The sequence below is a fragment of the Porites lutea genome, chromosome 1, assembly GCF_958299795.1.
Source record: "Porites lutea chromosome 1, jaPorLute2.1, whole genome shotgun sequence".
Lineage (NCBI taxonomy): Eukaryota > Metazoa > Cnidaria > Anthozoa > Scleractinia > Poritidae > Porites > Porites lutea.
In genome coordinates this window covers 57,561,586-57,585,229 of record NC_133201.1, presented here as the reverse complement: position 1 = coordinate 57,585,229, position 23,644 = coordinate 57,561,586, and the positions used below count along the sequence as shown (strand labels likewise).

Below are 23,644 nucleotides of genomic sequence, written 5' to 3'. Positions count from 1 at the left end.
CAACATCGACGTGACTAAGAGCCTAGTTTCCAGCGTTTTGTAAAGAACGTGAGCAAGAGAGTATTTGTGTTGTTAACCTCCTTTACAAAACAAACTCTTTTGTAAACAATTGGGAGCTTGAGCAACGACGACGACGACGACGACAATAACGGCAACGAGAACAGGAAAAAAGCAATACTAATAGCATTAGATTGACAAAAAAAAATTGAACGAGATCACGCTTTTTTGTACATTTCTTTGCCGTCATTGCAATACCGCGAAATGGAAATGAGGCCTAAGTTCACGTTTTTTGCCAAAACGTCAACACAAGACAACGTCCTTGTTTTTCTTTTCCTGAACTTCGATACAGTCTTTTCGAATTAAACCCCAGAGCAATTTGCCAACATAAAAAAAAGTGAAAGAGTTCAGTTGGAATAAGTGCAATAAAGTTTGAAGCAATTCAAATTCAATTTTTATAAAGCGACGTTTTCGTAACCACCGCCGTCTTTGTCCCTTAAGATCGCTATTGCTAAGTTAGGACGTCTGATCCAATATATTAGTCAAGAGTATAGGGAAGTAAAAACATGACTAAAGCGCCAAAAAAGTCTAGTACATAAAAGAATCATGCATTATCATAACCACACCAAACACTTACGGGCGTGCGCTCTTTGTTGGTTGTTATTACCTCTTCTATGGTGTAAACAGTGATTTTAGCCTTCTCCTTATTTTCATCTTCCCTCGGAAATAGTGTCAGCTGACTTTCATTTATGCTGTTCCTTGATATAGGTGTATCTTTCAATGTCTCTTCTCCGTCTTTGGCATCCGTTTCAACTCCTTGTTTATCTAGAATTTCTTTACCTCTACCATCTGTTGTTTTCCTGACGGTTTGGGAATTTTCAGCTGAAGATTGCAGGATCTATTAATTAGAAAATACAAGTTATAAAATGTGTGTGGCTGAATTGAGACGGTTAATGTTACATTATTAAACCTTCTAAAATTTCATGCAAGAATAAAGGTTTGATCAAAAGTTATAACACATGAAATTAAAGGAACAAAACTTTTGGGACACCCTGTATATAAAAGGATCACGTATTTTCATAAGCACACCAAACACTTACAGGCGTGCGCTCTTTGTTAGTTGTCATTGCCTCTTCTGTTGTGTGAACAGTGATTTTAGCCTTCTGCTTATTTTCGTCTTCCCTTAGAAATAGTGTCTGCTGACTTCCTTTTATGTTGTTTCTTGGTGTAGGTGCATCTTTCAATGACTCTTCTCTGTATTTGAAATCCGTTTCAACTCCTCTTTTTTCTAGAATGTCTTTATCTCTACCATCTGCTCTTTGCATGACGGTTTGAAGATTTTCAGCTGGAGATTGTAGGGTCTGTTGATTAAAAAATGTAAGTTATTAAATGTGTGTGGCTATATTGACACAGTTTATGCTGTATTATTACGCTTCCTTTAAGCATCTCAGGTTAAACAATAGTACCAAACCATTCTGGAAAGGAAGAACTGCTTTCTATTCTAGTCACAAGCAGAGGCACATGTTTCTGTGAATTATTTTTCCAATGGTGAATGAAATATCAATAATTTCCGGGGTTTTGTAAAGGACGTGAACAAGAAAATATAGTCTTGTTAACCTCCTTCACAAAGCAAACTATTTTGTAAGCAATATGGAGCTTGGACAACGACGACGACGTTTTTTTCAACTGAACTTCGATACAGTCTTTTCGAATTAAACCCCAGAGAAATTTGCCAACATACGAAAAAATGAAAGAGTTCGGTTGGAATAAGTGCAATAAAGTTCGAAGCAATTTAAATTCAATTTTTATAAAGCGACGTTTTCGTAACCACCGCCTTTGTTGCTTAAGCTCGCTATTGCTTAGGACGTCTGATCCAATATATTAGTCAAGAGTAAAGGGAAGTAACATCATGACTAAAGCGCCAAAAAAGTCTAGTTCATAAAAGGATCATGCATTATCATAACCACACCAAACACTTACGGGCGTGCGCTCTTCGTTGGTTGTTAGTGCCTCTTCTATTGTGTGAAGAGTGATTTTAGCCTTCCGCTTATCTTGTTCTTCCCTCGGAAATAGTGTTTGCTGACTTTCTTTTACGCTGTTCCTTGATATAGGTGTATCTTTCAATGACTCTTCTCTGTCTTTGGCATCCGTTTCAACTCCTTGTTTATCTAGAATGTCTTTATCTCTACCATCTGTTGTTTTCATGACGGTTTGGGAATATTCAGCTGAAGATTGTGGGGTCTATTGATTAAAAAATGTAAGTTATTAAATGTGTGTGGCTAAATTGACACAGTTAATTCTATATTATTAAGCTTGCCTCAAACGTCTCAGTTAAACTAAGGCCGAAGCAAAACATTTTGGAAAGGAAGACCTGCTTTTTATCCCAGTCACAAGTAGAGGCACAGGTTTCTGTGAATTCTTTTCACAATGCTAAGTTAAATGTCAAAGGGATCGAACTTGGTTAACGAAGTTAGCAAAGGAATTTAGTTGGCCTCTTCTACGTCTGACTTGATTCTTTAGGCCTTAGTATGTTACTTTGAATAGATTAATGTATCATTAGTGTTATTTCTTCTTAAGGGCGTTAATTAAAGAGGGAATCTGGTATATATAGAAGCTGATAAGAAAATAAGATATTTCCTCGTTAGTAGTGGAACTAACTTGTGCTCCTGAATTTGTGATGATTCTTCTAGTCTGAGTCACCGTGTATCTGCCACTCTCTTCTCCTGAAGCCGAATTTAACTTAAGAAAGCCCTCTTTAGGGTCCTGAAACAATAATTAGAATACGCCTTCAGAGACAGACGAAATATGGCAGGCGTGTGATTGTAGGATGCGCATATGGTTCAAAAGTTACTTCTCAAAGTTCAACTCTGTCGTTTTCGAACTTCTTCATAGGGAGATTAGAAAACGCTTCAAAATGTTAGTGTGGACGCAAATCAATCGACGCGTTGTCGATGACAACGAAAACGCATACTTTTGAAAACGCATTATGTGGAGAGGGCCTTTAGATTAACAAAACAACAATTTAGCACGTACATCACGGTTTCTTGTACATTGACTAAGTGTCTAATTTCACGGGTTTTGTAAAGGACGTGAATTTCTTTTAAACAAAAAAGTCGTCTTGTTAACGTCCTTTTCAAACACGTTTATGAACAACAGGGAACTTAAGAAACGACTACGACGACATTAACGGCAACGAGAACGGCAAAAATCAATACTAATAGGCTTACATTGGCAAAACAACTTTGTACGCGCATTACGTTTTTTTGTACATTTCTTTGCCGTCACAGAAAGACTGCAACGTGAAAATGCGGCTTAAGTTCTCTTTTGTGGACAACGTCAACACAAGACAACGACTTTCTTTTCATTGTCCTTAAATTCGATACAGTGAGTCTTTTAGAATTTAACCCCAGAACAAATTTGCCAACATTTGACAAATTCAAAGTGTTCGGTTGGAATAAGTGCGATAATATTTGAAGGAAATGATGTTTTCGTAAACACCGCCGTCTTTGTTGCTTAAGCTCACTATTGCTAAGTTAGGAAGTCTAACCCAAGATATTAGTCAAAAGTAAAGGGAAGTAACAACATGACTAAAGCGCCAAAAATATCTAGTATATAAAAGGATCCCGCCTTATTAAAGGTTCGATTTCCGCCGTCTCCCGGGTCCGGTCTTTGATCCACACTAAACACTTACGGGCATGCGCTCTTTGTTAGTTGTCATTGCCTCTTCTATTGTGTAAACAGTGATTTTAGCCTTCTCCTTATTTTCATCTTCCCTCGGAAATAGTATCTGTTGACTTAATTCATTTATGTTGTTTCTTGATATAGGTGTGTCTTTCAATGTCTCTTCTCTGTCTTTGTCATCCGTTTCAACTCTTTGTTTATCTAGAATGTATTTATCTCTACCATCTGTTGTTTTCATGACGGTTTGGAAATTTTCAGCTGAAGATTGTAGGGTCCGTTGATTAGATGATTAAATGCAAGTTATTAAACGTGTGTGGCTAAAGTGACACAGTTTATGCTATATTATTACACTTCCTTCAAACATCTCAGTTAAAGCAAGGTAGCAAATCATTCTGCTTTTTATTCCAGCCACAAGCAAAGGCAATAATTGTTTCTGTACATTGTTTTCACAATGCTGAAATAAACATTAAAGGATCAAACTTAACAAAGCAATTTAGTTGGCCTGTTCAACTTCTGCCATGGTGTACAATACTCTGGATAATTAAATGTATATTCCAAAGAGCAGCCTCGCGCCTTCGCCGCGCATGTCGTGTGAAAACTGCCGTTCCCCGTTTTTTCCCCAGGCTCGCGGAGCAGAATTCTACCCGATTGGGAATAGATTCGGCTCGTCCTTGCGGTGAGTATTGATGCGACTTTCGAGGCGTGTGTGTTACCTTTTGGACAGCCGCTACTGTTTGTTCCTGGTTTCCTATGTTGCCTCTTAATTACTTGGTAGTCTGTCCAACTGGGTCACGCTTGGTGAGTGGTTTTGGGCTTTTATCCGTTTTCTCTCCTGAGTGGATATGGACGCCCCTCACTTTTGGTTCCACCTCCGTCAGGGCTTAACTTTTAGTAGGTTTTTTCCTTTTCTTATTTTTTCTCTTACTTAGTTTTTCTAGCTTGGTAGTTGTTTTTGCTGTGCTGTATATAGCTTTTAATTTGTGTCGCAAGTTTCTTGGCGTCTTTTGGGCACAAATTACTTAGTCCTCCGCTCTGGCAGTTAGCGTTTTCACGCCAATTGCATATTTTTTCTTGCAATTAGAGTCTTCCTACCACTAATTGCTTCTTTATTGTAGACTGGTGTCCTTTGGACTCTAATGTAGCTTTTTGTGTATTTTGTGGTTTCAATTGGTGTCTTCGACATTAATTGTTTATTTTCTTACAATTGGTTTCCTTCTACCACCGATAGTTATATTTTCATTTTTGCTGTGTGGATTAGCGTCTCTCGACTCTAATCATCCTTCTTTCTTTCCCTTTTTTGTTTGGCTTTTGGCTTTTCCGCTTTTGCCTTTTCGCTTCTTCGCTTTTGTTATCATGCGCCTACCAAAAACCATTAGTTTGCAGGTCGGCCGCAAGCTGGCTGACAAAACCAAGGACGAGATCATGACCGAAGTTCTTCGGGTTTTCGCCGACCTTGACGTCAAGACTGTCCAGGTTGCGTACGAGGTCGTCCGTGTTATCTTCGCCTCTCCACATTTTCCGCCCCTGGCCTCATCTTCGCAGTCTGCGGAGGCCAGTGTCTCTCGTGATTCTTCTGACTCTCAGCTTCTTAAGGATAACGAGCTCGATCTACTGCAGAGTCAGTCGATTCTGCAGGACTTAGTCCCTCTCAGTGGTGATTCTTCTGATACGGAGTCCAACCAAAGAGCCTCTAAAGCAGTAGGGAAGACAAGGGCTCACCTGCCAAAAGGAGTAATCTGCTCCAAGCCCTAATTTCAATATTTGTTTTACAAGCAGCCAAGAGTTAAACTCTCTTGTTGCCAATTCTGCTGAATTGGATGGAAATAATGAAAGTAATAGTAGTACTGAAAGGTCAAATAAAGTCAACGATATTAATCGTCAGCGTTGGTCGGCTACCCGCCTAGGAGAGGGAAACTCTGATGTAAAACCTACGACCCGTCGATTTCGCTGCCACCGTCGCAGCTTGCTAGGCCATGACGGATGAACTTCGGCTGTAAAGGGTGGGGCCAGTTTGCGCGCACTGTACTCCACCTAAAAACTCCGCAGCGCAGGCCAAAGGACTTGTCCAGGTCCATGTCTACGACCACAACCACCAAGTCCTTTAGCGATGGGAAAGGGGCGAAAACGGCAGGTGGAAGATGTCACTGGAAGCAGCAGTCTCAATCCTGAATACAGGTGGTTAAGCTCGTCTCCTCTATACCCACTTGGCCGCCGTCAACGGGCATCTTCTCAAGCGGCCGAATAGAAACAGAATCAAATCATAAGTCAAGTGGAAGGAAACAAAGGAAATCCTTACCGAAGGACTACAAGGGCTTGAAAGTCGCATGCTGGAACATTAGGACCATGCTCGACAAAGCCGACAACGGTCATACACAACGCCGCCCCGCTCTCGTTGCGCACGAATTATCACGAGTCGATGTCGACATCGCAGCTCTCGGTAAAGTTCGCCTCCGAGAAGAGGGCTGCCTGAAAGAACAGGGTGCCGGTTACACCATCTACTGATCTGGCAAACTGTCAACTGAGAAAGGTCTTTCAGGTGTAGGCTTTATAGAGAGGAACTCCATCGTCTCGAAACTTGAAACTTTGCCCTCACGTCACTCGGATCGCATCGTCTCCATGCGTCTTCCGCTGAACATCGAACAACACCTCACACTCTTCAGTGTTTACTCCCCTACGCCTCAGGCAGAACCTGCAGAAAAGGAACGATTCTACTCCGACCTTCGGAGGCTACTGCAAAGCACCCCCGCGGTCGACAATGTACCGATCCTTGGTGACTTGAATTGGTCGAGACACTGAAGCCTGGTGGTCGAGACACTAAAGCCTGGAAAGGAGTCCTTGGGAGACATGGCGTTAGAAACTGCAACAACAAGGGGCGCTTACTGCTAGAGTTCTGCTCGGAGCAACAACTCACCATTACAAACACAATCTTCCAGCAAAGACACAATTTGAAAACAACCTGGATGCATCGTCGGTCGTAACATTGGCATCTCCTCGACTTTGTTTTAGTGCGCCGATGTGACCTGAAAGATGTCTTGCACACCAGAGTTATGCCCAGCGCACGGTGCCATACAGATCAACGCCTTGTCCGCTGCAAACTCAACCTTCAGCTCAAATAAAACCAAGAAAGAGTGTTCCCAGAGGAAAAAAACTCATTGTCAGCGACCTCCGCTCAGCTGAAGTGAAAGCTAAATTTCAGGCAGGTCTCCACAGTTTGCTTCACAGTTTGAAGAGAACCGGAGAGATTCCCTCAAAGACAAACGACAGAGGAGGAAAGCTCAAGCTTTTTCCACCGCTGACAACCCAGACCTGACCTACATGTGCCGACACTGCATGAGGACCTGCCTGCCTCGCATCGGCCTCCTCAGCCACGAACGGGCCCGCAGTCGGAGTGGACAACAACCTTCCTGATCCCCGTTCACGAAGCCAAGCTGGCTCCGTATATATGGAGGGGCCCCCTCCCATTTTGGCGGTCTTTTTACCGTGTAGGGTAGCCTAGTTTTTTTGTTTTCCTTTTTTGTCGGACCGTTTTTTTTCCCTTTGTTTTCATGGCCTTGGGGCATCGCACCGCCCCTCATAAACCGTCAAGATGCAAAGAAACACGGGTTTTGCCCGGTCACTGACCGACGGCTCCCAATAAGGGTGAAACAGCTGTCTGTGGCTGCCACTGACCGCGCGATATGGCTATACTCATGCGTGAAGTACTGGCACGGCCGTGGGTTGTTGTATGTGTGCCCCTTGCTTTAAGTTTGCACTCGAATGCAAACGAATTAAGTTCAACCTGTCTCTCATCAATTACTGTATTTCATGACATTTCTAAACAAATTCAACAGCGCGCACGTATAGGTTAAATCTTCTCTCGTTGGCACTTAACGATAGCTGTAACTAGTATAAGTTTTAGTTCTTCTTAAGCTGGTAAATAGAGCGCAAATCCGGTATATATAGAAGCTAATACGAAAGTCAAATATTTCTCGTCATTAGTAGTGGAACTAACTTGTCCTCTTGAATTTGTGATGATCCTTCTGGTCTGAGTCACCGTGTATGTGCCACTCTCTTCTCCTGAAGGCGATTTTAACGGAAGAAAGTCTTCTTTATGGCACTGGAAGAAAAATTACAATACGCCTTCAAAGATAGAGGAAATATCGCAGGCGCGTGATTGTAGGATGCGCACATGGTTCAACTTACTTTTCAACGTGCAACTCTATTGTTTTCGAACTTCGTAAAATGGACAATCGCAAACGCTTCAAAACGGAAGTGTGGATGCAAATTAATCGACGCGTTGCCGATGACAACGAAAACGCACATTTTTGAAAACACATTAATGTGGACAGGTCTTTATTTTAGCAAAACAACAACTTTGCAAGTACATCACGGCTTTTTGTACATTGCAACAGCAACTACGTGATTAAGTGCCTAATTTCACGGGTTTTGTAAAGGACGTGAACAAGACAAAAAAGTAGTAAGCTGTTGTCTTGTCCCGTAAAGGACGAGAACAAGACAACTACTTTCTTTCAAAGAAAGTAGTTGTTTTTCTGTTTTGCTTTGTTAACGTCCTTTACTAAGCAGACACGTTTATAAACAATAGGGAGCTTAGGCAACGGCCACGACGACAGTAACGACGACGAGAACGGCAAAAAAGCAATAGGCTTAGATTGACAAAAAACAACTTTGCACGTGCATCACTCTTTTTTTGTACATTTCTTTGCCGTCACTGCTGAAAGACTGCGACGTGAAAATGAGGTCTAAGTTCAAGTTTTGCGGACAACGTGAACACAAGAAAACAACGTTCTTTTCTTTTTTTCCTGAAATTTGATACAGTCTTTTAGAATTAAACCCCAAAACAAATTTCTTAACATCTGACGAATTGAAAGAGTTCGGTTGGAATAAGTGCGACGAAGTTTGGAGCAAATCGAATTCACTTTTTATGAAGTGACGTTTTCGTAACCACCACCGTCTTTGTTGCTTAAGCTCACTATTGCTAAGTTAGGACGTCTAACCCAAAAAATCGGTCAAACGTAAAGGGAAGTAACGACATGACTAAAGCGCCAAAAAAGTCTAGTATATAAAAAGATCACGCATTATCATAACCACACCAAACACTTACGGGCGTGCGCTCTTCGTTGGTTGTTATTGCCTCTCCTATTGTGTAAACAGTGATTTTAGCCTTCTCCTTATTTTCATCTTCCCTCGGAAATAGTGTCTGCTGACTTGCTTTTATGTTTTTGCCTAATATAGGTGTAACTTGCAATGTCACTTCTCTGTATTTGGCATTCGTTTCATCTCCTTGTTTATCTAGAATGTCTTTATGTATACCATCTCTTGTTTTCCTGACGGTTTGGAAATTTTCAGCTGAAGATTGTAGGGTCTGTTGATTATAAAATGTAAGATATTAAATGTGTGTGGCTAAATTGAGAGAGTTTATGCTATATTATTACGCTGCCTTTAAACATCTCAGGTTCCAAAACACTCTGGAAAGGAAAACCTGCCTTTTATTCCAGTCAGAAACAGGGGCGCCTGTTTTTCTGTTAATTCTTTTCACAATTCTGAATTAAATGTCAAAGGGATCGAACATGGTTAACAAAGTTAACAAAGGAATTTAGTTGGCCTGTTCTACGTCTAACTTGATTCTTAGGCCTTAGTATGTTACTCTGAATAGATTAATTAATGTATTATTAGTGTTATTTCTTTTTAAGGGCGTTGATAAAGCGCGAATGTGGTATATATAGAAGCTGATAAGAAAATCAGATATTTCCTTATCGTTAGTGGTGAAACTAACCTGTCCTACTGAACTTGTGACGATTCTTCTGGTCTGAGTCACCGTGTATCTGCTACTCTCTTCTCCTGAGATCTGTGAAGACGATTTTAACTTAAGAAAGCCTTCTTCTGGGTCCTGGAAAAGAATTAGAAAACACCTTCAGAGACAGAGGAAATATCGCAGGCGCGTGATTCTAGGATGCGCACAAGGTTCAACTTACCTCTTAACGTGCAACCCTATTGTTTTCGAACTTTTTAATACGGAGAGTCGAAAACGCATCAACAGGTTAGTGTGGATGCAAATCAATCGACACGTTGTCAATGACAACGAAAACGCATACTTTTGAAAACGCAGTAGTGTGAACAGGGCCTAAGATTTGCAAAACAACAACTTTGCACATACATCCCGTTCTTTTTTTATACATTGCAACAACAACGACGTGACCAAGTGCCTAATTTCAAGAGTTTTGTAGAGGACGTGAACAAGACAAATACTTTCTTTGAAAGGAAGTAGTTGTCTTGTTAACCTCCTTTACAAAGCGATCACGTTTACAAAAAATAAGGAGCTGAAGCAACGACGACGACGACGGTAACGACAACGAGAACGACCAAAAGCAGCCCTTATAGGCTTAGATTGGCAAAAAACAACTTTGCACGTGTATCACACTTTTTTGTACATTTCGTTGCCATCACTGCAAGACTGCGACGTGAAAGTGGGGCCTAAGTTCACGTTTTGCGGAGAACGTGAACACAAGACAAGACAACAAATATGTCAGCATTTTACGAATTGAAAGAGTTCGGTTGAAATAAGTGCAATAGGAATTTAGTTGGCCAGTTCTCTACGTCTAACATTATTCTTTCGGCCTTAGTATGTTACTCTGAATAGTTTAATGTTTTATTAGTTTATTTCTTCTTGAGGGCGTTGATAGAAGGCGAATTTAGTATATATGAAAGCTGATAAGAAAGTCAGAAATTTCCTCGTCATTAGCAGTGGAACTAACCTGTCCTCCTGATGTGATGATTCTTCTGGTCTTGGTCACCGTGTATCTGCCACTCTCTTCTCCTGAGATCTGTGAAGGCGATTTTAACTTAAGAGAGTCCTCTTTAGGGTCCTGGAAGAAAAATTAGAATACGCCTTCAAAGACAGAGGAAGTTTTCATTGGTTATAATTATCATTCACGGAGTTGTTATCCTTTGAGATTTGCCATTCTACTTTTTGGGTTTTGCGTGAGATAAGATGATTGGCAGGAAAAGAAAGAAAAAAGTTTTTTTTCCTTTCGAATCAGAGTTCCGCCAGATACAAGCGGATCGAAGCGTGTAGAGTTCTTTTCTCTGGAATTGATATTAATCAAGTGAGCGAGCAAGACATTTTCTTTTAGAAAAGGGTTATGATCCACGATGCGTCTGTTGTTTTAAATCAAATAATAGTAACATAAAAGTTGTGCCAACAACAGTTTTCTTTTTGTCTCGAGAACTTTTTTCTCGAGAATACATCCCCAGTACTTTATCACAGAAGAAGAAGAAGGAGAAGAAGAAGAAGAAGAAGAAGAAGAAGAAGAAGAAGAAGAAGAAGAAGAAGAAGAAGAAGAAGAAGAAGAAGAAGAAGAAGAAGAAGAAGAGTAGAGTGCATATCACTATTTCCACTCGCAACTGCGACATTTGTTACTTGCATCAAGGTTTTTGACTCACTCAATGAGGACTGTAATGTCTGAAGTCGAAGAAGTAACTCCGTCCTCCTGTTTTCCGTGGGAAGATGGCTGGAAACTATGGACCATTGTTTTAAAATATATTTTCAATGCTACACTATCAGAGAACTGCGATTTCTTAATAAAAGAAAACATACCTTATTAGATGTTGTAGAATGAACCCTTTCTCCTGAGCTTGTGATGATTTTCCTTGTTTGGGTTACAGAATAGGCATAACTCCCTGCTCCTGTGTCCGTAGTGGACAATGTTAAGTTTGGAACCTTTTTTTCGGGATCCTGGAAGTTGAAATTTCTCATCGTTATCACAATCGTATTTTGAACAATCTGGTGGTCTATGTAGCTACGGTAACCTTATTACGAGCCAAGAAGAGCAGATTTTTCCCTTTTAATTTTATTTAATAAAAAAGCGTACTCTGACATTCAATAAGCTTGAAATCATGTTTATCCATTGTCTCAATAATGTTATCAATTATTTCACGAAATCCTACTCGCTCTTCTGATAGGCCGAACGTTTTTTCTAAGGGCTGATTTCCATTGTGGCGTAATTTTCCGTTCGAAGGCAAGTAAAATTTAAGAGCGTAAATGAAATAGAGGCAATGTATGAAAGGCCACACGTAAACGGGAAAGTTGAGTGAGGTTCAACTTTTACTTTTACGCGTGACCTTGCATACATCGTCTCTATTTTATTTACGCGCTTACATAAAATAAAAGCAAGTATGAAAGGCCAAGCGTAAAAGTAAAGTTGAGCGAGGTTCAATTTTTACGAGTACGCGAGACCTTCAATACATTGTCTCCATCTTATTTACGCACGTAAAATTAGCGTGCGTAAGCACGTAAAAATTACGCGGCAGTAGAAACCCACCCTAACGGATGATACCAGTATACCTCCCATTATTTCTTTAGTGCGCGCTCAACAACTCTCTGAAATCAGCATGCAGATAAACCCGTGAAAGATCGAACAAACACTGAAAAAGACTTCATATCGTTATAGAGACATCATTGTTAAAATTTCAATTTTTGACTTTTCTTTTTCTCTTCACTATCAATGTCTCTGAAGACATAAAAGACAGACCATTTTTCTTCCGAACAAATACAAAAAAGAGGTGAGGTTTTGGGGAAGACTAAAGAATTTGTTTAGATGACATAAACGGGGATTGTACATCTCTACAACAGTTCATACGTACGTTAATTGTTTTTCCCACGTTCTCCTTTTCCTTTTCATTTATTTTCTTGTCCATTGTTTCTCTCCTTGCATGAACGGTGGTCCTAATGCTTCCTCCTGTTTCTTTTTCCCATGAAAAAACGTCAGGATACTGGTCCGTTCTATTGTTAGTTATCACTGTATCTTTCACGCTACTTTCTGTGACCTTGGTATCTGTTTTACTTCCTCTTCCACTCAGTATGTCGGTACCTTTGTCAGTGTTCGTTACTTTTATGACTGTACTTGAATCTGCGGCTGAGGATTGCAGTGTCTGTAGATAAGAAGAGAAGACTTGTTAGCATTGTTGCAACTATGAGTTGAGGATAGCGGCTGCATTAGTTCAGATTGAGTCTTAGAAATGATAAAGCATAATCGCTTCTTGATTACACAAAACCCTAAATTCTCCAGGAAAAACACATTAGGCCGAAGATCTACAGTAAAAACCCGCGTGGAAAAACCTGTCAAAAAAGGTTCTTGTATTTTGGGGTAGCTATTGGCAATTTAGCCCCTTCAGGTTCTTAATTTCTAATATATACATTTAGCCGGGGATAAAAGCGATGCTCTCGTTAATATACTAATAATTTACTCAAAAAATATAATCGTGTAATACTAAACGGCGACGGCAACGAGAACGGCCAAAGAAACAATAAATCTAATTAGCAAAAAAACAACTTTGCACATGCAGCACACTTTTTTTACATTTCTTTTTCGTTGTTGTTGCCACGTGAAACTTCCTCATTACACGTTTTATGGAAAAATTGTTGTATGTGCTCACAAAAAAAATTGTTGCTTGTATTCCTTTTTGCTTTTTTTTTTTTTTCCAGTGCTGTTCTTTTTTCACCTTGTTGGTTGCTAGTATTTCTTATTTTCTCACCGCCGCTACAAAATGTAAATGTTGCCCCTCCTACGAAATTCGCCTACTTTGTTTTTTTATCGCTTGCTCTAGCTTAATGTCGCCGTTCTTCTTGTTGAGTTTCGCTAGCCTGTCGCGTAGTTTCTCTTTTTCTCTGTCTTTCTCTTTCTCTATATTCCAAATATGAGGATATGACAATTAATCTAAGCTTAATACTTTAGACAACACGGATATAGAAACAATTTCCGCTTTCCGTTTTGTCTTACTGACTCTTTAATTGTCCCTGCTTCACAAGAAGCGGTTGGTCATGCGATTTCCCGCCAAAAAAACCTCGATTTTCATTTGGGTTGCCATAACTGTTGGTTGAGTTTTTTTACATTGATGTACCTGGGGTGCAGACGGACGGGCGTACGGTCACTTGACAGCAAGTCACTACCAAAATTTCCCAGATCTTAAACAACCAAGTTTCCTAACCCATGGTGCTTCGCTGCGCGCTCTTCGCGCGCGCGAGAGGCTCAATGTGAAGTAGATGGATTTAAAACAAAAAAATTGGGTTTGGTTCTGATATATACAGTATTTTATTCACAACTGTATATTGTAAACATGCACAAGCTCCTTTTTGCAGGGTCCATGAGGAAATTTGCACTCTGTGCTTTATGTAACTTTTTTGTTGTTAGTTGTAGGAACGACAATCATATTAAGACGCGGAATCCACGAGGAAATTGAGTAATTTTAATTTTCAGTGGACAAAAACCTTGTACCAGAAAAATTTAAAGAATATTACATTCCTTTTTACATTTTTCAAGGGCTACAGATGTAATTAGTCATCTGTAGTAACACCAAAGAAAATTTATTATGAGTGCCTGAGAAAATGAATGCCAAATTTCGCAAAATTATATCTTAACACATTAAATTTTCAGAATTTTACCTGCCTTTTCACCATTCTTGTGAAATTTAACATTCATTTTCTAGGGATACCGTTAGAAATTTTCTTTGGTGTTACTACAAATGACTAATTACATTTTTAGCCCTTGAAAAATGTTAAAAACAGAGTGCAATATGCTTTAAATTATTCTGATACAAGGTTTTTGTCCATTCAAAATTAAAATTACTTGATTTCCTGGTGGATTCCGTCTTAATACTCTTATTTTTTGCTATTTTCTGATTATAAATTTTCAAATCTCATGTCAATCTCCTTGGAAACGTTTATCATAATTCAACTGTCACTCAGATAAATCCCGGCAAAAAAGTTTCTTATATTTTGGGGAATTAAAATGGCAAATATTTTTGGCAGCAGGTTCTTAAGCCACTAGATTCTTACACGCAGGTTTTTACTGTATTAGGGGTCTCAGAGTCGCTGATACATGTGGTAATGTCTTTGGACTTAAATATCTACGTATTGTCAGGTATAAGAAACGTTTTTACAAGACCTTATAGGTCCTACATAGGAAGAGGTGGTATGAAATTGGTTAAAAGAATGAAAAAGGGAACACGGGTCAGGAATTTTTAAGCGTTATGATGTCTTAAAATATTTTTGATATGCCTAATTAAGGATACATAATTGAAAGTAAAACCACTTTTGAATAAACTGGTCATGAAAGCGAAAGATAGATACCTTGTAGGCAGTTGTTGAAGAACTCCTGTCACTTCCATTTGTCACAATTCGCCTGGTTTGTGTAACAGTGTAACTATAACTTCCCTCTCCTAAAGTATCAAGGGGTCGTGCTAACTTGTGAATTTCCAATTCCAGTTCCTGGAAGAAAAGTAGGCCGCAAAAAAGTTTATCTCTGTTATAACTGACAAAAACGGAGTAATACTCAAATGCCGATGTCTTCCAAAAATATCTATTAACTACCAATAAATAAGAGTAACATTAACTGCGGCAGACGAGTAGCAAAGAGTTCAAGTTCACGTTTATTAAATGCATTGAATACATGCCATAATTGATCCTTGCCCGCAAAATAGCCTGTAGCTAATCGAGGCGGGAAGGAAAAGTAAAAAAAATTACAACAACTCTACTTGCTCTAAGCGCATGTCCACTCGCTCAGAGCCCACGTGCACTGAAGTAATTCTGTCAAGCAAAATTTTCCACTGCAGTGTACCTTGGGGTCTGAATCTTTGGATATAGGGCTGGATGCACCGCTCGAAGCTCTGGAGGAGCCTCCTGACTGTCTTGGAAATGGAGACACAACAAAAGGTCTTCTCTGAAAATATTAAAGAAATGAAGTGACCGTCTTTTAAAAAGTATCGGTAACGTGAAAGTGTACGCACGCGTTTGCAAGTGTATAGGCAAATGAAAAAAGTACAGGATGATGCTTTATTTGAAATGAATGGAAAGCACCGGATCCAACAGCATAACAATAAGCTTTTACTTCTACATTCGTAATTTGTTTGGCCATTTCTCTTTTTGTTAGTTTTGCTCGCAGCTAGAGAGTTGAAAGAAGTTGCACTGTATCTGAGTGTTTCCACTAGTAGAAAAAAATGGGCGTATATAAAGAATAAGAGAAAGAGAAAAGGAGAGAAAACAAGTTCTTGTAAAGAGAGCGATGACGCCCCAACCCGATGATAGATTTACCAGGGTGCTCTAGATTTGCTCTAGAGGGATATAAGTTGTACATCAGCTCGTGATCCCTTTTGGCACTTGATAAACTGCAGGATGTAATTCGAGTGATCCATTTTTTTTCTTTTTCTTCTTCTTCTTTTTTTTAACAAGTGTGTGGGTCACATGTCACAATCTTGCTAAAGAGAATCTTTACAACGCGCCAGCTAAAAAGTTCCAATGGCGGTTTATAGACAACTAAGCTGGGTATATAGCTTTCACTCAATTACGTTTGTGTTTCGTTCGGCCACATAATCTAAAGTAACGTGCTTCACTTATCTTACCTGCTCAACACTTACGCCTTGAGGGAAAGCCGAAGGATAGAGTAGTGTTTTTTGTCCAGATTCTTTGCCTAGTTTAAAGTCGTGAAATACATCGTCTTGATCCTTTTCTCCAGCTTGTGTGATTGTTTTAAAGTCAACTGTAGTGTTGACTAAACGCGACGTTTCATGGCGTGTCGAGATTGTCTTGAAACCATATTCCTGGCCCAAGAGTAATCACAATTAGATATTGACCATGGAAAGAAGAAAAGTAGTTGTGAATTTGCTTTGTTATTTAACTTAATTAAAAAAGAAATAAATAAATAAAAGATAGAAGTTCAAAATGCCACGGTAGTAACTACACCTAACTACACTGTCGTAGTTTGATCCAGATAGCAATTTTGACGCAGGACTTTTAGCGTGTACAGCGTCAATGCAGGGCTTGACTTACTTAACGTTTTCCGATTTGTTTGATTAAGAAAATCAGTAAAAGTTATTTAAAGTAACATATACAATAACTAACAGACTAGACCTGGGTTTGATACGAATATTTTTAAATACCCACTGAAATTTAAATGAAGCGGATTAACGTTACCTCCGCCATCAGTGATGTTTCGAAAGGACTTATTACTTCCTTTTCCACGATCGTTACAGAGCTCCCTTTGGCCGCAAATTGATACAAATATGACAGGAACAACGTAATAAGATTCTTATCGGCAGTATCCTTGTCAAAATCTGCACAAAGAAATAAGAACAAACGTATAATATAGAATTTGCAAGAGTTCTTTAAATAAAATTGGTATTTGTGTACTGACTATTTAAAAACTTGAAGAGCCTTCTCATCAAAACTTTGAAATGCTCGACGAAGAAAAATCCAAAAAATACATTATGTAAAACGGCCCCTGAAGATCGATTAACCAAAATTGCTTCGGTGCATATGTTTTCGTGGAAAAGCTTAATAAATTATAAGTGGAAAACCCTTCTTCTAACCGGAATTTAACTAAAGATGCCTCAATTGCCAATCTTACCTTCAGGGTCGAAAATAGCTGGCACGCCATATTCAGTAGTCGCCAGGTTTATCGCATGCGCACGACGACTCATTTCGTCCTTTGAACTGATCGTATCAAGATCAAACAGAGAAGGACTGGGAAAAATAGAACAAACAAATTAAAATAACGCACTTTCACTCGTAAAATTCTACTAGTACCGCTAAGCTTTGAGGTAGAAAAAGGAAAAACCGTTTTTGAGCAAGAGATCTAGAGCTCATTCCCAGTCTAGAACTATGACAGGAACTGCGCACCGTTATGTGATTGAGGCAGTCGTGTCCAGACCTGTCCAATATTCACTACATGTTCAACTATTAAAATTAGATTCAAGTAGTAAACCTCGTGCGAGTTGTAGAACAATAATTACCAGTTGTGTGTTCGGTGGGGAGTCTTTCAAGTTGTAAGATTAGCGTCGTACAAAATGGTGAAACTGCATTTCATTTGGACACTTTGGACACAATTCGCGTGAGCTAACAACCTCGTCGACCCCATGGCTTCTCGCTTGACGTTTCTTTTTCGGACGATGTTAGCACTAATGACGTCACTTTACCGTATATTATAGGTAACGAAGAATCAGCCGAGAGATTGAAGCAATTAAGGAATGGAAATTATTTTGAATCAATAACCATTGATTTTGTTATGCACCCCTGTGTCTCAATTCTTAGATTGGAAATAATTTCGACAGCCTCAGCTGCGGATTATTCCTCTAAAGGGACCAAAGCTTTTATGACAAGGATGACCTAAAAAGGAATTCTCATGTCATGTGAAAAAAATTTAAAATCATCTATTGGTCGTTCCGGCTTCCTCGCTGGTGTTCGATGATGACTGGAGATAAGGTGGTAGGGAGATCAAGAGCTTTTTCAGTGTTGACTTACTTGAAGGAGTGAAGAAGAATGTTGAATGCCAAACCATCCTTCCAGTCGGTGGTCAGGTTACTGATTTGCACATTGCTGTTTCTGTTATTGATCATAGAAAAACTTATCCTAAATTAAAGAACCTACATCACTACCTTGATCGGTAAATTACGTTGATGTTAACTAGTGTGTATTGCGCTTCATAACAAACGGCTGAAGAATTTAATGTATATCAGCAAATAGTTCATGTAACAATGTAGCACAGCCATACTAAAACAGCTTTACTTAAGAGTAGCCTGTTCACAGACCCTTTATTTTCTCTTCTAAGTTCGTCGAGCGCGCGTGATAAATAATAAAAACCGCGGGGGATTTATTGACTGGCATCGCAAGGGGTGAAGAACGAAAAGACAAATAAAACAACGTCTGTGTACAGGCTTACTTAACTCGTGCATTAGTAACACGACTGTTAAACTGTGACAATAGACGGATCGAGATGCACCACTATGACTTTTAAATAGAGCCTTCATAGCGAATAACATCACGGCTTAACTGACAGACGACCAACAAAATTGCGACTTATTTGACCAACCAGGTCAATAACCATCAACGGATCGGACGTGATACAACTCACTTTGACGCTGAAGATGACTACCGCACAGGTTGTCAAAACGTCAGTCACTGTCAACTACAGTCCTATTCAGTACAACGCTCACCTGGTCGACCATACTCTACCTATACATACATATACTTCAAATGACTAGATACAGTTAAAGTGATATAGAAGCTCTGTACAAACCCCTTGATACGTTCCTGACACCAAGTTATCAACTTCTTGTCTTCATCATAATCCATAGGGTCTGGTTTTATCACCTCTGTTATCTTGATAGAAAACATTAGGTAATTAAAGAACAGCAGATAAAGATTGAAGCGGTCTTTATCAGTAGGGATCCTCATGTAAGGGAATCCAAGACAGTCTTGAATTCTTGATTCCAGGTTGTAGGTTCCAGATTCAAAGTACCAGTATTCAGGATTCCACAAGCAAAAATTTCCCCGATTCTGGAATCTGGATTCCCTTACAGCGAAGTAAACAAGACCAGTCAGAGAGGTATTCAGACTTGAGAAGCAATTTGGAGGCCAAGAAAAGAGTTTTTTTAGACAGTAAAGCTATTTTTAAAGATACAGATTCAAGTAATTTTATACCTGACGCCAGCGGATGATTTGCCAGAGCAAAGATAAAATAGCTTTTTCATCACCGGCTGTGATCTCACTTGGGATTACACCAAATGGTTTGATCTAAAAATAACACAAAATTTCAACTCAGTACATGCGTACTCTACTAATAGGAATAGCTAACAACTATAAATAATAAAAGCTTTTTGACCACTAGACCAAAAGAAAGCGATTACGCAAGAAAAGAGGCTAACTCCCACAGGACTGGCCTGGGACACCATCATGGCCAGGCTCACGTGAAAAAGGTTTATAAAGTTGAAGTAGAGCTTGGGTCAATATGGTACTAAATCGACCAAATGTTAACAGGAAATCCCCTCGGAGAAGAGAAGACTTGGCCATCTATTCAATGGGCGTGTAATTTCTGGGCAGACCATAGATTTTTACAGGATTCTATTGAAGAGTTAGCGTCCAAGGAGTAAAAAAAAGATAGTTGATGATGATAGTAATGATTTACATAACGTTAAAAAACAAACGATACATGTACATTTTGTTTTTTCTTCAGCTGCAGGATGTAGATGTACTAGCAGTAATTGGATAATTTCATTTGTTTCATATTTTTAGTCATGCAGCGACGCAAAAAAAAACCGACAGAAAAGCGTGCATCATGCACGTGCAGGGTAATGTTTTGCTCGTTAAAAGTTGCTTTAATTTCTTTGACTCTGCTTAAGCTCTCTAATGAAATCATTCGGATGGATATAAGCTTCTTTTTTATAACTTTCTAAATCATTACTTAAAAAAAAAATAAAGTACAGTGCTACCGGGAAAGGCTCGATTAATAATTATTTGACCTGAACGCTGCATGCGGTTTTTATGTGACTCAAAGTTGAAAGATCCACACTTTAATTCATGGAACTTTATTTGTTAAAATAACTAAACGGAAGTCGAAAGTCGAAAGGACATTTCTTGTACGCCGTGTACACCAAAAATTTTCACTTTATAATCGCATATGGCTGGATTCAAAATGTATCCAAGTAAAAGGTAAAAATACCAGAACAGAATTCACCTATGTTCGCGTTAAAACTTGATTTTCTCGCCGTCGCTAGCATCAGGGAAACCTTGAATCGATCGTAAAAGGCAAACAGATCAAGAAACACTCTGAAAGTTTCCTTTTTGTGTTACTGATAAAGTCATGTGGACCAACAGTCATCTCGTATTGGTCGAAAAATAAGTCATGTGTATTGTATCGTTCGTACCCAGGACGGCTACGTTCTTTCAAGAGGCCAGGCTATTTGGAAGTCCGTCGCGAAAAACTCGATTTTTTTTCTGGGTACAAATTTAGGATGGTGCTCTGCGAACGTGAATTGCGGTAACTGAGCAGAGTGCAATTTGGTGTGAAATCATACGAGTGATTGGTGCAGAGCGCGAATTCGGTTTAAAATCACGCCTATTATAACCAATTTGAGAGCGCAAAATTGAGCGGTACCAATATTTTTATTAATCTAGTAGCCGGTTCGTAGAGAAGTTAATCGGGAACGCTTAGTTTACATCTCACTTTTTATTCAAAACAGAAATGATGCGATTTAGAGCAAAAATGATGTGATTGAGAACAAAAATGATGCGATTTAGAAAGACCATGATGCGATTTTGAACATGAATTGTGCAGTTTAGAAGAAAATGTGATGTAGAGCAAAAATAGTATGATTCGTGGGTAAATTACACTACTAAAAGCCAATCAGATTGCATGGATCACTAGTGATTCCAAAATGGATGCCACGAATTGCAGTAACATTTCTCTTCTTACCAGGGTAGTTGCCTTTCTGTAGCCTTTTGTAGTTACTATATCTGAGTCTGGTTTACATATATTGTTTTGCAGAAGAATACTCATGGCCTCTTCGACGTTTTTTATCTGGTTGATCCGTTTGGACGTTGGTTCAGCTCTGGTGACTTTAATTCCAAAAAGTACTTCCATAAGAGTAAGGAGTATTTGCCCATCTCTTAAGTCCCTAGTCAGATCAGTAACTTTAGCTGGAGGTTTCACCTGTTGGAAACAGCAAGAACAACAATGCCCCAGAACTGGGTTAATAAAATATGCACGAGCTGACTTAAAGTAAAGTACGATAAGATAACACTTTATTTAACGTGGCGTTTACGGTAGCTTGATTAGCTGGTTAACAAGTAATCCATGGTCTAAAAATTCAAGAATAAAAATGTGCAATAATTCATCAGATATCAACTGCAAAGGCAGCAGTTGCTAAAAGATTTCAGATCAGTCAAACTTAAGCGATCAAATTTTTTCATTTCATTAGTGCCCACTTTACTGAGATCTAAATAAATACCAATTTCTAGCTCGTTCCATTTGATAATGATTATGATAATAACAACGACAATAACGAAGACGACAACAGAAGACGATGATGATTATAATTACAATGACGATGATAAGTTCAATGCATTAAAAAGTGGAAAATTCACCAAATTATAGTGGGTATTTTCGTGAAATTAGCCATATTCTTACTTTTGCAAGTTGTAGGTTAATCCATCCAGAAAAAACCTTTTTATGCCTCTTTAGTTGGTCAGCTGAAAATTTAAAAATGGCAAAAAATATTAGGACAAAAAGGTAGAAATGTAGCTCAATCACAATATCATGATCAGTATCCCCAAGGACTCAAAAGTAGTAACAATGGGACCGTCTATATTAATAATTATGTGTTCCCCTTCCAGATACCATCAATTCAGACCTCGTTTGATGGGACTGGAAAACAGTAAAGTTTTCGGCATCGCCCAAAACGACCATTTGGCAAAATTGGCTACATCCGTAACAGGCTAACTTCAAAGATCAGCAATAATTCAAATAGTGAACTGTTATCTCATCTTTAACTATTTTCATCGCATAGTAGACAAATCCCTGTCGAAAGGAAGGATTTCTGCTGAAAAAGGTGCTGTGAGGAACAGCACTTACCTTACATAAAATGTGTGTTACGTCTCTCCTGGGTGGTCCATGGGCCGATTTATGGCCGTTTTATGGGTTGTACAGTAAACCTTGTAAACCTTTAAATAACTGAGAAAACCGTTTACAGTACAACCCATGAAAAGGCCACAAATCGACCCATGGACAACGCATAAGCTGTTTTTTATTGAAATCCTTTCATTTTCGTAGGTTACGGAAACTACAGGTTTTTTTTTTCCATGCAAATCCTTATATTTCGAATGTTATGCAACAATGTCGATGTTCGCCAATGCTTATATTTCGAGCTTGGGCGACCTGTGGTCTATCAAGAGAGATGGACAATTCCTCGATATTCCGACTTTCGCTTGTTTGATCACGTCCGTGGTTTTGTTCGTCTTTTCAGCCGTTACACTTGTTTCGGTCGTTTTGGTCATTTCGCTTGTTTCGGCCGTTTCGTTTCGGTGGTTTCGTTTCGTTGTTTCCGGTTTTAGTACACGCCACGAAAAACAAGGGCCTTGATTCGGGTATGACCTCCTCCCTTTTATGTCCTAAATATGAAAGAAATAAATGGCTTGTAGATTATGAGTCTAGGTGCTACGCAACCTCGAAAAATAAGCCGAGAGATTAGAGCCAGTCAGAAATGGCGAAATATTTTGAGTGAATAATAATGGGACCAAATGGGTTACAAAACGTTAAGAGTTTCACTTCATTTATTATGGACAAAGGTGCGGTTATAGTGCACGGCGCTGGCACGCGACATAAGGAGAATTTTAATAAATGATTATTAAGAAGGGAAGGGCAATTAACACTTAAAAAGAAAGAAAGAAAGTAATTTCACTTAGATGTAATTCGACTTCATAATTCCTTTATGTTTGGGGATTAAAAATACCGGGTTTTTTTTTTTCTGTTACTTGTGGATAAAAATGCAGGGGAAAAGGTTTCACGTTTAAAATTTTAAGTTCAATATTCTGCTCGGTAACTTACCTCTTCAGTCGTTTCTATAAATGAACACAGGAAGTGGGACCGGTTCTATAAATAATACACATCTTATTGCTGCTTTTCGAACATAAACAAATAATAGCATTTTCTCGCTAGATTTTTTTGGATGTTTTCGAGCGTAAAAACAAGAAATAATCCCAACAAGCAGATGTAACGGCTTAACGCGGGAAGTTAAAGCACGAATGAATTACGTGAGCGAGAGCGGTGAGCATTTCGTGAACGTGAGCGTTTCATAGATCGTCTTTATTTTACTGACGCACGGTTATGGCCTCTTTCATACTTCACACCTTGAAATAATTCCGATACAGTTAACACAAACACTAGATTCCAAGTGACCAAACTATCTACGATGACCAACATTTGTATTACCGGCGAACAACAAATTAAGAACAGATCAAACCTCCCAAGGCGTTTTAGAAGAAGATGAATTCTTAGTTAACATGAAAACCAAGCACACGCAACTTTACACCCCGCTACTTTCTCCCCAAAACTCGGCTTAACATGAGTCAAAAAAGAACGATGAAATAAGTAGAATAGACATCTACGTGTATTTAAATAAGAAGTTTGGTCCAAGACTTTGT

At 39.0% G+C, this 23,644-nt stretch overlaps 1 protein-coding gene across 1 annotated transcript in view; it reads right to left on the bottom strand.

Moving 5' to 3' along the window:
- Window positions 1–8,746: 8,746 nt before the first annotated feature.
- LOC140932719 (uncharacterized) overlaps window positions 8,747–23,644 on the bottom strand; it is a 97,960-nt gene continuing 83,062 nt past the window's right edge. The window contains exons 7-16 of the mRNA XM_073382231.1: window positions 17,076–17,191; window positions 16,643–16,782; window positions 16,072–16,269; window positions 15,291–15,392; window positions 14,804–14,941; window positions 12,319–12,606; window positions 11,273–11,410; window positions 10,431–10,499; window positions 9,452–9,565; window positions 8,747–9,040 (exon numbers count right to left, since the gene is read on the bottom strand). Coding sequence (XP_073238332.1) covers window positions 8,747–9,040; window positions 9,452–9,565; window positions 10,431–10,499; window positions 11,273–11,410; window positions 12,319–12,606; window positions 14,804–14,941; window positions 15,291–15,392; window positions 16,072–16,269; window positions 16,643–16,782; window positions 17,076–17,191 — 1,597 coding nt within the window. The remainder of the gene's footprint in view (window positions 9,041–9,451; window positions 9,566–10,430; window positions 10,500–11,272; window positions 11,411–12,318; window positions 12,607–14,803; window positions 14,942–15,290; window positions 15,393–16,071; window positions 16,270–16,642; window positions 16,783–17,075; window positions 17,192–23,644) is intronic.